Raw genomic sequence first — 12,476 nt, 5'->3', positions numbered from 1 at the left:
AAATCCTCCCATACTACGATGTACGGCTGCTGGTCCGGGTGGGATCCTGCTCCTTCTTGAAAAACAATAGCCTTCACAGCTCTGATGGTCGGTAAATCAAAAGTTCCCTCGGAGGGCCAGCCCACGCCAAATGTGGGCCACTCCGCGGAACAGTAAGTCAGCCAGGGTTGTTTTTTGACTATCACTGATAGGTTCCGTCCTCTTGCCCTAACGTCCGTCCAATGGTCTTGAGTCAAAGACAGAGGGGTTGTAACAGTCTGACCCATAACGAAGAATAAAAACGGGGACAACACAAAGATAGAGACAAAAGTTACTAACATGTCTAGACACACTCACCCATGTATGGACTTATACAGCCAGCCAAATGCTACTTCAGACGGGGTGGGATTCCGCGTCCACCCTTTCTCTGGCAGGAAAAACACTCTGTCTCCTTCACCCTGCCAAGTGACAGCCGGTTCCTCCCGGCTGTCCTGTACCCTGGGTATTTCCTCCTCCAGGGTCTCTCTTGAAGTGTCCTTCAAGAGGTGCAGCCTTGCGGACCTTGGGGCGTCCCCCTCCGCAAGTCACCGAGTCCTACGGCTTCAGTGGCAGCTGCCAGAATACCAGATTCAGACCAGAGAACAAGAAATAGACACAGACACAGCAGCCGCACACTAACACACCACACTACCACAGACGTACCTCCAAGAGTGTCTCGGGGTTTTCGGGGACCCACCGGAATCCCGGACGAGCCCCCAAATGTAGGATCCCCCCAAATGGGAAGCCCCCTCAAGTTGCAGATATCGGGAATCCCCGAAGAATGCTCGAGACACTTCTTGTTGCAAAAGCACAAGGTAACTTTAATGGCGGAGCTCCAGGTAGACACGTGTCTCATGCAGGAGACAGAGGAAGTCGACCCGGAATCATAGAAGCAAGGGGTTTTTATGGGGTGAGGGTCTGGGGATGGGGAAAATTGGCACGGCTACAGGTGATTGGCTCATTCAAACATAGCAGTGAGATTACAACACAGCAGAATAGTACGTGCAGGCTGGGGCGTCCGGGATTCCAGAAGCCTGAGGCTTATCAGGGGTAGAAGGTCATCTGGTTAATGTTTTTGTTTTTTTGTTTTGTTTTGTTTTTCGAGACAGGGTTTCTCTGGGTAGCTCTGGCTGTCCTGGAACTCACTCTGTAGACCAGGCTGGCCTCGAACTCAGAAATCCGCCTGCCTCTGCCTCCCAAGTGCTGGGATTAAAGGCGTGCGCCACCACGCCCGGCTGACATCTGGTTAATGTGTGACTCTGAGTAAGCTAGGGGAGATCTGCCAGATGGTTTATGAGTCAGTCTTGATAGCTTGGGCTAGTCCCTGCATTCCTTTCCTTTATCTTTATGGTCTGTTAGTCCTATCGGCTGGGCGGGCCCCCATCGCGCCTAGACTTGCCTGGACTTGTTTTTCATAGTGTTTAGTCCTAAGTCTTTTTAAAAACTTTTTAAAGTTTCCAACCTTAAACCTTGAATTTTTATAATTTTTCCTTTCAATGTCAGTTTACAACTCTAGGGTCATACTCCATCACTGAGGGAAGTTAGGACAGGAACTCAATGCAGACACATTGAGGCAGGAACTTAAGCAGAAGCCATGGAACAATGCTGCTTACTGGCTTGCTCCACATTACTTGCTTAGCCTGCTTATCTGTACAACTGAGGAACACTTGCTTAAGGGTGGCACTGTCTCCTCGAGGCTGGGCCCACCCACATCAATCAATAGTCAAGACAACGAACATCCAACAGACTGTCTACAGGTGGTTTCTTGGAGACATTTTCTTAATTGATGTTCCTCTTCGCTGATAACCCTAGATTGTGCCAGGTTGTCAAAACAAATGACACGACCACCACCAACAACAAAGAGTCAGGGCAGGGCTGTCCAACATCTTGGATGAAGGGCTAGAGGAGCAGGGTCCCTAGCAGAGGTGATAGTGTAGCAACATTCACAGCTGTGGGGTTCAATAGTGTTCAGCAGTGGTGATCTCTCAGGGCTACCAGGCCAAGGAACAAAGAAGAGGTACTGAGAGGGACCAGGGACATACTCAGGAACTGACATGTACCCCAAGTAAGCAGACTCTGAAAACACAAAGTCCCAGAGACCTCCACTTTTATATTCAGCCTTCAAGGAAAAAAGAGAAGCAATAACCAAGAGTAAGACTGCAGAAGCAAACGCTGGTGACTGTGGTGTCTGGGAGCTGCAGGGGACTGTCAATCAGCAGCTAGTCTTGATTGACCTTGTCAATGACCTTACAGCTGGACAGAATAATTAATCTTTTTACTTTAATGAGAAAAGAAACTAAACCAGAGAGGCTGGGAACTCTCTCCAGCACACACTTTTCACACACACTATCCCAGCCTTCCCACCAGAGAGGGAAAGGCCGACAGAGAGATGAACTGCCCCAGTAGAAAGCCTCCAGGGGAACTGCCACTAGAGCTGTTGTTTTCTGTAGCCTCTGCTCCATTTAAGGAGCCTCCCTGGGGCCCCAGTGAGATTGCTTTCAAGTTTAAAATAACCAGGAAGGGTAGTGGAAGGTTCTACAGGTCTTCACTGTAGAGACCACATTGTGACATTAGCACTCACTGGCTTGGTGACTCTTACTCTGTGCAGGTAAGAGTCATGTTGCCTCTTGTTGAAGTGGCTAAGATGATCTCCTTTGTAATGAACAGTCCTAGTAAGCTAAGTGCTGTTTGTACATATTTCTTTTAAATGTGGGGTCTCATGTAGCAGAGGCTAGCCTTGAAAACCGATCCCAAGTTCCGGATTACACCAGCTTTTTTTGGTGTGCTTTTGTAGTAAATGTGATAGTAGTACTTTCAGTAAAAGACAGAAAGTGACATCACTTCAGTAACATCAGGTAAAAGGGCTGGTCAGCTGGTGGCCAGGCAACGCCCTCTGCCCGGTCTGGCACAGCCTGGGTGGTGAGGAGACTTCCTAGTCTGCCGTTCAGGTGGCCAGAAACCCAGCACCCTGGCTCAGGGGCTGAAGCACTCCTGAATAGTAGCAGTGACAACATGAGCAGACCGGTTGAAGACATTTTAAATGACTATGTGGCTGTGATGCTGAAGTCAACCCTACCGTCATCTTACCCCTCAGCTGCTTCTCGGGGCAAGGAACTCTTTTCCTATGTAACAGCGCCTGACACGCCCACAGCTATCCTCCACCACTCCTCCCATCCCCACCCCCACCTCCGTGCCTGCTATAGTTCCAAGTGTCTCTGTGTTAATGGCTTGATCCCAAAGTGGAACTGCTACAGGGGCAAAGGGACCTTGTAGCAAGGACTCTAGGTAATGGAGTTTGGGGTGGGGATCTCCTGCAAAGGGAACTATGGGACCTGCCTCTCAGAATGGCATGCTCTGCCATGAGGGAATTGCTGCATGGGACCCGGAACTATAGGGTCACTTGATCAGGGACTGGAATCCCCAAAACCATGAGCTAGAATAACACTTCATGTTGCTCATGCCCCGGTTATTTCAATACAATACCACTAAACTGACTTAACACAGTACCCTACACCTTCTTCCCCAACAATGACTTCTGTTTCCATCGATGTGACAAATGGAGTCTGATTTTGTGTCTGAGTAAAACTCCCCCTTTAATATTTGTACTCAGCACTTTTTTTTTTTTAAAACAAGGCATTTGCAAGACACTGATAGGTAAATTCTATAACTTTTGTTTGAGATATGGTCTTTCCACTTAGACCTTTCCAACTTGCTATGTAAACCAGGCTGGCCTCAACTCGCATAGATCTTCCTGCCTCTGCCTTCCAAGTGAGTAGAGGCGTGCCTTACCATGTCCGAAAGCTCTAGAATACTGATGGTCTCTTTAAGCAAGATCTTTGACCACCCTCTTTCTGAAAATGGGGTAACAACTGATTTGAACCTCGGTTTTCAATTTTCTGTCACTTGGCAAATGTTGAGTGAGGATGAAGCATGAGGTGGGGGTAGGGAGCTGTTGGGAATCAGGGACAGGGTCATGGAGTGAGAGGAGTGAGAGTTTCTACTCCAAAACAGACATGCGCACAGGAAGACCAAAGTCTACCTCCATTTTCAAAGGTAAGGGGTGGCACCTGACAGTTTTCTAACCAGCGAGGGTCTGTGAAGGCTGGGCTTTCTAACCAGCGAGGGTCTGTGAAGGCTGGGCTTTCTAACCAGCGAGGGTCTGTAAGGCTGGGCTTTCTAACCAGCAAGGGTCTGTGAAGGCTGGGCTGGGGTGTGGTTCATTTGGTAGACTAGGTACTTAAAATACAAGAATTCGGGCTGGTGAGAGGCTCAGTGGATAAGAGCACCTGACTGCTCTTCTGAAGGTCTGGAGTTCAAATCCCAGCAACCACATGGTGGCTCATAACCATCCGTAACAAGATCTGACGCCATCTTCTGGAGTGTCTGAAGACAGCTACAGTGTACTTACATATAATAAATAAGTAAATCTTTAAAAAAAAAAATTGCAAGAATTCTAGAGCCCGGTGTGGTGGTGCACGCCTTTAATCCCAGCACTTGGGAGGCAGAGGCAGGTGAATTTCTGAGTTCGAGGCCCGCCTGGTCTACAGAATGAGTACCAGGACAGCCAGGGCTACACAGAGAAACCCTGTCTCGAAAAACAAAACAAAAACAAAAATAAAAGAATTCTAGAGTTCTGGCCAGGCAGTGGTGGCGCACACCTTTAATCCCAGCGCTTGGGGAGCCCAGAATGTCTATGGGGCAAGACGTTATAGTAAGCAGCAAGCAGGGAGTACGTGTGCAAGCATCTAACTGGAAAGCTCCCGTGGCCTTTAACATAACTGGCTGGTGCAGGGAGTCATATCATAAACTTAATTTCTGCTCCTTCTGCATCAGTGGTCGTTAGGCAGGGGGTGGGCTTGTAACCTGGGGGTGCAGGTTTGTTGGGGGAATAACCTGGAGACACTGGTCTTGTTGAGGGTATAACCTGGAGACGCTGGTCTTGTTAGGGATTAGCCTAGAGACTGGAGCCAGGCTCCGGTTTTGTTGGGGGGCAACTTGGAAACTAATGCTACATCCCAGCATGTTAGTTACCTGAGTTCAAACTTAGGTCAGGCTCTCTAAAATAGAGTCTGAACTTAAAAAATTTGGCATCTCAGCCCCACTAACGACTCCTTTCATGACACTATCTTTGGTTGGAAAAACACAATTCCAGTTTTAAAGGCAGGGTACTTATTTGTATTTTCTTTCACAATAACTGAACAAAATGTGGCATGGTGGCACATACCCTCAACCCCAGCAGACGGAGAGCTGAGGAGGAGGACGGTGAGTTCCAGGCTAGCCTGGACCACACAGACCCTCAAGAAAACAAAAGGAAAATAGTAACTAAGCAAAATGTGGGTTACTCACCAACTGGAATGCTGACACTTGATACACCCAATCCACAAGTTCCATGAGCAGACCCTGGGGCCCATTCATGAGGACACACATCACTCTATGCATGGCTATAGAAATATGCATATTGTGTAAGTAATTGTACAAACTAAAAAGTAGTCTTGAAGAAAGATGCATTCTAAGAATCCTACCTAACATTACATTTTATTTTACTAGATCTTGATACTGTGTGCAAAATAAAATATATGGTGAAAACGCAAACCATGGGCCAGTGAGAAAGAAGGCTCAGCAGGTACAGGAACTTGCTGCCAAGGCTGGTGAGCTGAAGAAGCCCCACAAATCAAGGTTCCCAAAACTATCCCCAGACATCCACATGAGCCATGCACTAAAGTAAATACAAAGAGCATGTTTAAGGCAACCTAACATGGGTTGGTCACATGGTCCAGATCTGATGCTACACCCAAGGGAGTTCCCTTAAGTATAAATCTCAGGCTCACAGTCCCCAGAAGACAGGGGAAAGTGCCTCACCCTTGTTGGAAAAGCTGACCAGGTACACTTGTCATCTTACAAAATGAGACTCCTCTTTCCAGAGCTTAAGGGGATGCGCTCAGATTCAGGTCAATGGCATGTCAAACAGAACCAACTTCTCAGTGAAAGAAGCTTGAAACACAAGAGCCCACCATTCGGTCCAAGCATCTAAGTAATAACAAAACTGAGGTGTGTTCTTGCCTCACCGATTATGAACTTGAGACGGATGACATCTCATATTTCCCACGCATTAGTCATTGCTCAGTGAATTGAAACATCACACTTGTCTGTGTAAACCGGAACATTTCTCAATATCACCTTCACAGGGAGTGTTTGTTATTTGAACGATGGCTGTGTAGTGTGTTCACCCCGGTTAACAATTTCCTTTTATCAATTGTCTGGTTTCTAATTACTTGCTTTAGACTACTTAATGCTGCAGTGTAAGGTATGTAGTCTGGTGGCATATTTATAATCCCAACAGCTGGGAGCCTGAGGCAGGAGGATGATGAGTTCCAGGCCAGTTTCTGCAATACAGTAATTTTAATCTCTACTATGTTGCCTCCTCAAGGATAAACATACACAAGGAACAAATATATATAGCAAAAGGGAAAAAAAAAACTTTAGTAAGTTTCCATGAATAGTATCCACTCCTTAATGGCTCAGTATGATTTTCAAATTTTAAGAAATTTTCTTATTGAAAATAAGAAAATTAGCCGAGCAGTGGTGGCGCACGCCTTTAATCCCAGCACTTGGGAGGCAGAGGCTGGCGGATTTCTGAGTTCAAGTGAGTAGACCAGGCTGGGCTACACAGAGAAACCCTGTGTCGAAAAAAAAAAAAAAAGAAAAAAAAACCCTGTCTCGAAAAGCCAAATTTTTTTTAAGAAGAAAAATTTCAAATTTTTTACATTGTACCATTGGAAAGAGAATTTAGTAGTCAATTTTTCTCGATAATAAAATTTCTTTCACCATGTGCCCAGCCTGCTCACGTGACTCATGTTTTACAGTTACAGAAGCCAGGGCCTCTCACCTCTCGATCCTCTCTGGCATCCATCCCAATTAAAGCATAGAGAAGTAACTAGCTGCACCCTTGTTTTCGGGTTTTTAATGAGGAGCTGTGCACCGCAGGCGCCCAATAAACACTAATTGGAGGAACTCAGGCAACCGCGGAAGCGGGCCAGGGCAGGCTGCCAGAGTCCTGAGTCCCCACTCGCGAGGGTGTCTGGCAGAGCAGCAGCTTTATTTAGAAGTAGCGCCTCAGGCACCATCCTAGGCAGGAACCTGCCGCCGAGCCCCAACCGCTCCAGGTCACGCCCAGCCGCCCCAAGAATCGACCGGAGCCCAGCCCCGCTCCAAATCCCAGACGCTCCTCCTTTAGTTAAGGCGTGGCTTCCACCTGCCAATCACAGAGAGGCCGGGCCTGGCCTTGGCCTTGCCCCAGGCAAGATTTTTCAGTTAGGTTTACAGCCAGGGTCCTAGCCCGCAGGCTTAAGGCGAGGTCTCAGGCGCAGTCTAGTCCCCTCCCTCTTTTTTTCTTTTCCTTTTTTTTTTTTTTTTTTTTTTTTTTTTTTGAGCATATTTTCTTTTAATTAATTAATTAATTTTAAACTCCATATTTTATTTTTTTTTGTTTGTTTGTTTTTCGAGACAGGGTTCCTCTGTGTAGCCCAACTCAGAAATCCGCCAGCCTCTGCCTCCCAAGTGCTGGGAATAAAGGCGTGCGCCACCACCACCCGGCAGGTCTCGTCCCTCTAACCACGCTAACGTGCAGGCTCAACCCCTACACCTCCAGCGTTGGCATCAGTAGCGGCCTCCTCAAGCCGTGATCGCCTCCCAGCCCCTAACTTCACCACCAGAAGCCTAAGGCGGCGTCCCTGCGCAGACCAGGAGAAGGCCCCGCCCCGCAGCCAAGGGCACGCCCCATCCCGGGCGCCAGCTTCAGCACCACCTGCGGGAGGCACCACCCTATCCAGGAGCAGGCCACGCCCCACCGCGGGCGTCAGCAGCGGTCGGAGGCAGCAGACTGTTAGGCCCCACCCTCTCGAGGCGCAGGCTCCGCCCCGGCGCCCAGGTCCCGCCCTCAGTGCTCGCCGCGCTCGGATGCGGGTGGGACGCGGCAGCAGCTCGCCTGCCCTTTGTGTCCGAGTGGCGGCAGCTTCGCGGGCCTCGGCCGGCACATCCCTCTGGCCGACCAGTCGCGTGCTTCCCAGCGACCCATCATGTCGGCGGGAGCGGGCGCGGGCGTGGAGGCTGGTTTCTCCAGCGAGGAGCTGCTGTCGCTCCGCTTCCCGCTGCACCGCGCCTGCCGCGACGGGGACCTGGTCGCGCTCTGTTCGCTGCTGCCACACACGCCGCGCGCTCACCTGGCCGCTGAGGACTCCTTCTACGGCTGGACGCCCGTGCACTGGGCCGCGCACTTCGGCAAGGTGGGCGCGGGCACTTTAAGGCGCCATCTTCCGCGTGGTGTGCTGTTAGGGTCAGAGCGCACCCCCACCGTGCCTGGAGAGCGCGGTCGGCAGCGACAGCGGTGGCACCCCCTGAGGGTTCCGGGGCGCGTGTGCGGCACCGTGCGGTCTGCGATCCCGGGGGTGGGGGCGCGGAAGCTGCTCCGGCGCCGCGGGAGCCTCGAGGGCTTCAAGGCGCATGTGCGGCGGGCGGCGCGCGACTCGGGACCTCGGGGGGCGCGGGGAGTGCTGGGAGGCGGGGCGGAAATGGGGTCGGTCTCGCCGGCTCCCCCGAAGGATCCAGGGCGCATGTGCACACTTGTGGCTCTTCCGAGCGGGGCGGGCCGACCGCCGTTGAGGCGGTTTGCGCGGAGGCCGCCGGGCTTCGGGAATCGTGGCGAAGGGGACCCGGAGCCTCGCGCTCCTGTCTAATGGAAACCGGGTGCAGGGCGCCCTGAAAGCACGGAGGGATGGGCGCTGCCCTTGCAGCCGGGGGTGTCAAGACTGCACCTACTGTGGCCGACGGCGGGGTCGCGGCCATGCCTACCGGCCTCCATTCTCCCCCGGGGCCGCCCTGTGTAAGCTGCGCTAATTGGCCCCATCCTCCTGGTGTTGAAAGGTGGCATGCAGTTGGGTGCAGGTAGTCCCTGGGAATCCACCTTCTCGTGGTCGCCCTAGTTACCTGCACACAGAAGTGCTTCTGCGCCATAAAGCGGCAAAATTCACGCCGTACTGTGTGCCAGAATTCGATCTAAAGCTAAAGGAGCCTTTTCACTTCTACGGAGAACGAAGTTGTAGTCTTGACTTTGGAGACCAGTATGGTAGCGGAGGCAAGGACGTTGTAGTTTTGAGCTTTCCTATCAGAAACCTTGATGGTCTTAAGATGTGGAACCATCTTGGAAACCCGTTCCAACTATTACGGAAAGCTCTTAGAGGCGAAAAAGGCCGAGCCTCTTTACCCAGCCCTACCATGTGTTTCTGCTCTTTCCCCCAACCCCCCGTAGGTTTCCAGCCTGTTTGCCCTAGGTTGTACCTACCAGTGGTGCTCAGGTTACCCAGTAATTTATGGGGCTTATTTATTCCCGGAAGACTGGCCATTGTGAAGCCTAACTATCTTGCTTTTACCAGATGCCCCATTTAAAAGTACCCTCCACAATTACAAAGCCAGTTTCCTAGGTTGAACATGGCATAGCTAACAGGTTCAAATCCTGACTCCACGTTAAAGGTTAACTGCTTTTCACTTGACACCTGTTCATCCTTCTGCCACTTGTGCTTGTATTTTTCCCTTGGGAAATCTCACCAGCCTCTACTTTCTTTCTTTCTTTCTTTTTTTTTTTTTTTTTTTTTTTTTGGTTTTTTCGGTTTTACCAAACGGTTTCTCTGTGTAGTCCTGGCTGTCCTGGAACTCACTCTGCAGACCAGGCTGGCCTCGAACTCAGAAATTTGCCTGCCTCTGCCTCCCAAGTGCTGGGATTAAAGGCGTGTGCCACCACGCCCGTCTCAGCCTTTACTTTCTAACACTGTCTTAAAGTTTGTTTGCTGCGGACTGTGCAAGTTTTGTAGCCTGCCGATCAATAAAAACTCAGAGAATCTGTGTTTATTGAAGTGACCAGTCCTTTGTAAGGAAAAGCTTACCCTGCTTGGGGAGACAGGAGGTTCGGGGTGCTGTTTGTTCCCAGGAATTGCTTGCAACCAAGCAAATCTTCACTGCCTTGTGGTCAGTTGAGGGGAAACAGTCCAAAATTGGAGAACAAGTAATACCAAAGAAACCCCTGGCCAGTGTAGGCACATGTTGAATGTGGTGGACTCAGAACCAGCTGCCAGAGCAGCGGGACCTGGCTGTATCTTGTCTGCGCTTGCCAGTCTCTGAATTAGTCACCTACTGGGTGAGCTCAGCCTTGGTGTGACTCTTATAGTTATTTATTTATCTTGCATACTTGGTTTCTGTTCAGTTTTAAAGGCTGAGAGAGTGATAGAGAATGGGCTTTGGGGCAGTTCAGTGTGGCAGGGTTGTACACGATATGGAAAAGTCTGACTATAAAGAGTTTACTGTCCTTCTTTACAGTACAGTACAATTTGTACAATTTTTACAGCCTGACATTTACTTACCATGAATGTGAAAGCCTTTATGGGAGGTTTTGTGTGTGTGTGTTTTGTTTTTTTTTTNTTTNTTTNNTTNNTTTTTTTTTTTTTTTTTTTTTNTTTTTTTTTTTTTTTTTTTTTTTTTTTGGTTTTTCAAGACAGGGTTTCTCTGTATAGCTCTGGCTGTCCTGGAACTCACTTTGTAGACCAGGCTGGCCTCGAACTCAGAAATCCGCCTGCCTCTGCCTCCCGAGTGCTGGGATTAAAGGCAAGCGCCACCACACCTGGCTTGTGTGTGTTTTAAGAACACTCCACTCAGCATAAATGTGCCACTGGTGAGTGTTGGAGAATTTAGATTGTGTCCTATTCATTGCTATCCTGACATGTCCTGTTTCTCCTCCCACCTTTGTTTGAAGTTGGAGTGCTTGACGCAGTTGGTAAGAGCTGGGGCCTCCCTGAATGTCTCGACCAGCCGCTATGCCCAGACCCCAGCCCACATTGCTGCTTTTGGAGGACATCCTCACTGTCTGGTCTGGCTGATTCAAGCTGGGGCCAACATTAACAAACCGGTAAGAAGGCCTGATTGACACTGCCTTTGTTTGTTTTTCCAGTTCCAGTTATTCACATGACACTGCTTTAAATTGGGCCCTTAATTAGAGTTGAATGTCTTCACCTGAGATGAACTGGAATCTGCTCCTTCAGTTACTTGTGACTAGTATGCCGTTTCCTCTGGAGGTGTGCATTCAGTTTATAGAGTGCTTTTACCTGTCCTGTGGCTCCCTCAGATCTGATTTGATGATTTGCCCAAGGTCACAGTGATAATAGAAGGCTGTTGGCCCACAGCCCAGATTTCCTGGCTTCAGCTTACTGCTGCCTTAACTTCACGGAATCATACCCAGATATGCAAAAGGATGGCTTGTATCGGCTTTGGAGTGGGTTTGCCCTTCACATTCAAGTTGGGTGTAGTGACAAGGTGTAGAAATGTCATTTTAAATGTCATTTCCTTAGTGGAGCACAGAATGACTTGAGAAATGTGTGTATAAGGATTCAGGCTAGAGGTTATATGAGCTAGATTTTTTTTTTTTTTTTATGATGTATTTTTAGACTCTTAACCTAAGTGTACTTCAAATCTATGTTTATGTTATTAGTCTATAGTAGAGAAATATCCAGTAAATGGTCTGAAATGGAGCAGACCGAATTTACTGCCCGGCTCCAAGGGTGGACTGCCCGCTGGCAACACTGGTGGCTAATGTTTGTCTGTGTGCGACTCCCTGTACATGCCTGCTGAAACCAGAGGCATTAGTTTCTCCTGAAGGTAGTGGTTGTAAGTGCTCTGAGCTGATACGGGTGCTGGAAGGGGAGCTTGCACCCTCAGACTGATGAGTTGTCCTTCCAGCCCCTTAAGTAATTTCTAATTGCCATCAGCATCTTGTGCGCAGAGAGAGTCTTCATTTCTTCCCTCCTGTTGCTATAGCAGCAGTGGTCCCTTTCCTGAAGATAACTCAGCTGCTCACATAAAGTGGTCAGTGGTTGTTTGGCCATGGTTAAAACAGACCCGCCTATCGTACAGTGTCCTTCTCCTTGAGACTGACAGTGAGGACCATTTTCTGTCACTGAGACTTGAGTAGGGACAGCTTTAGATCCTTACATACCCCCTTTCCTTCTTTGACATGAATCTCTCTTTTCGCACCCACACTCACACTGTTGCGTCGGGGCTTGTCTGTCTGCCTGCCGACATCCACACTGTTGCCTCCTGGTCTCAGCAGGACAGGCAGGCGCTGTGGGTTTGAGTCTGGGCCCTCTGCTCACTTGGCAGTCTAGCTTTGAACAGGTTACATAGTAGACTGTGCTTCCAGCTCTACCAATGAAATATATGGGTAATAATTCTGTGAATGAAAATAACTCATGTTTGCTGTTAATATGGAATTTAGGTAAACATTAGCTTTAAGTAGTTAACAAAATTAGTTTAGAAAGGTATAAAGAAATTGGTACTGTTTTAAGGCTTTTTCAAAGCTAGATGTTCCTGTGAGCTAGCATTTTATGGTAGTTCATTGTTTTTTTTTTGTTTGTTTGTTT

At 49.0% G+C, this 12,476-nt stretch overlaps 1 protein-coding gene across 2 annotated transcripts in view; it reads left to right on the top strand.

Annotated features, from left to right (window-relative positions):
- Positions 1 to 7,958: 7,958 nt before the first annotated feature.
- Positions 7,959 to 12,476, top strand: part of Ankrd10 (ankyrin repeat domain 10) — a 24,008-nt gene continuing 19,490 nt past the window's right edge. For both annotated transcript variants that reach the window (XM_021218872.2, XM_021218874.2), the window contains exons 1-2: positions 7,959 to 8,300; positions 10,817 to 10,969. In XM_021218872.2, the coding sequence (XP_021074531.1) occupies positions 8,094 to 8,300; positions 10,817 to 10,969 (360 nt within the window). In that variant the 5' untranslated portion in view covers positions 7,959 to 8,093. The remainder of the gene's footprint in view (positions 8,301 to 10,816; positions 10,970 to 12,476) is intronic.

Source organism: Mus pahari, chromosome 19 (genome assembly GCF_900095145.1).
Source record: "Mus pahari chromosome 19, PAHARI_EIJ_v1.1, whole genome shotgun sequence".
Lineage (NCBI taxonomy): Eukaryota > Metazoa > Chordata > Mammalia > Rodentia > Muridae > Mus > Mus pahari.
The sequence above is the reverse complement of the archived record's forward strand: the minus strand, read 5'-3'. Positions and strand labels throughout refer to the sequence as shown.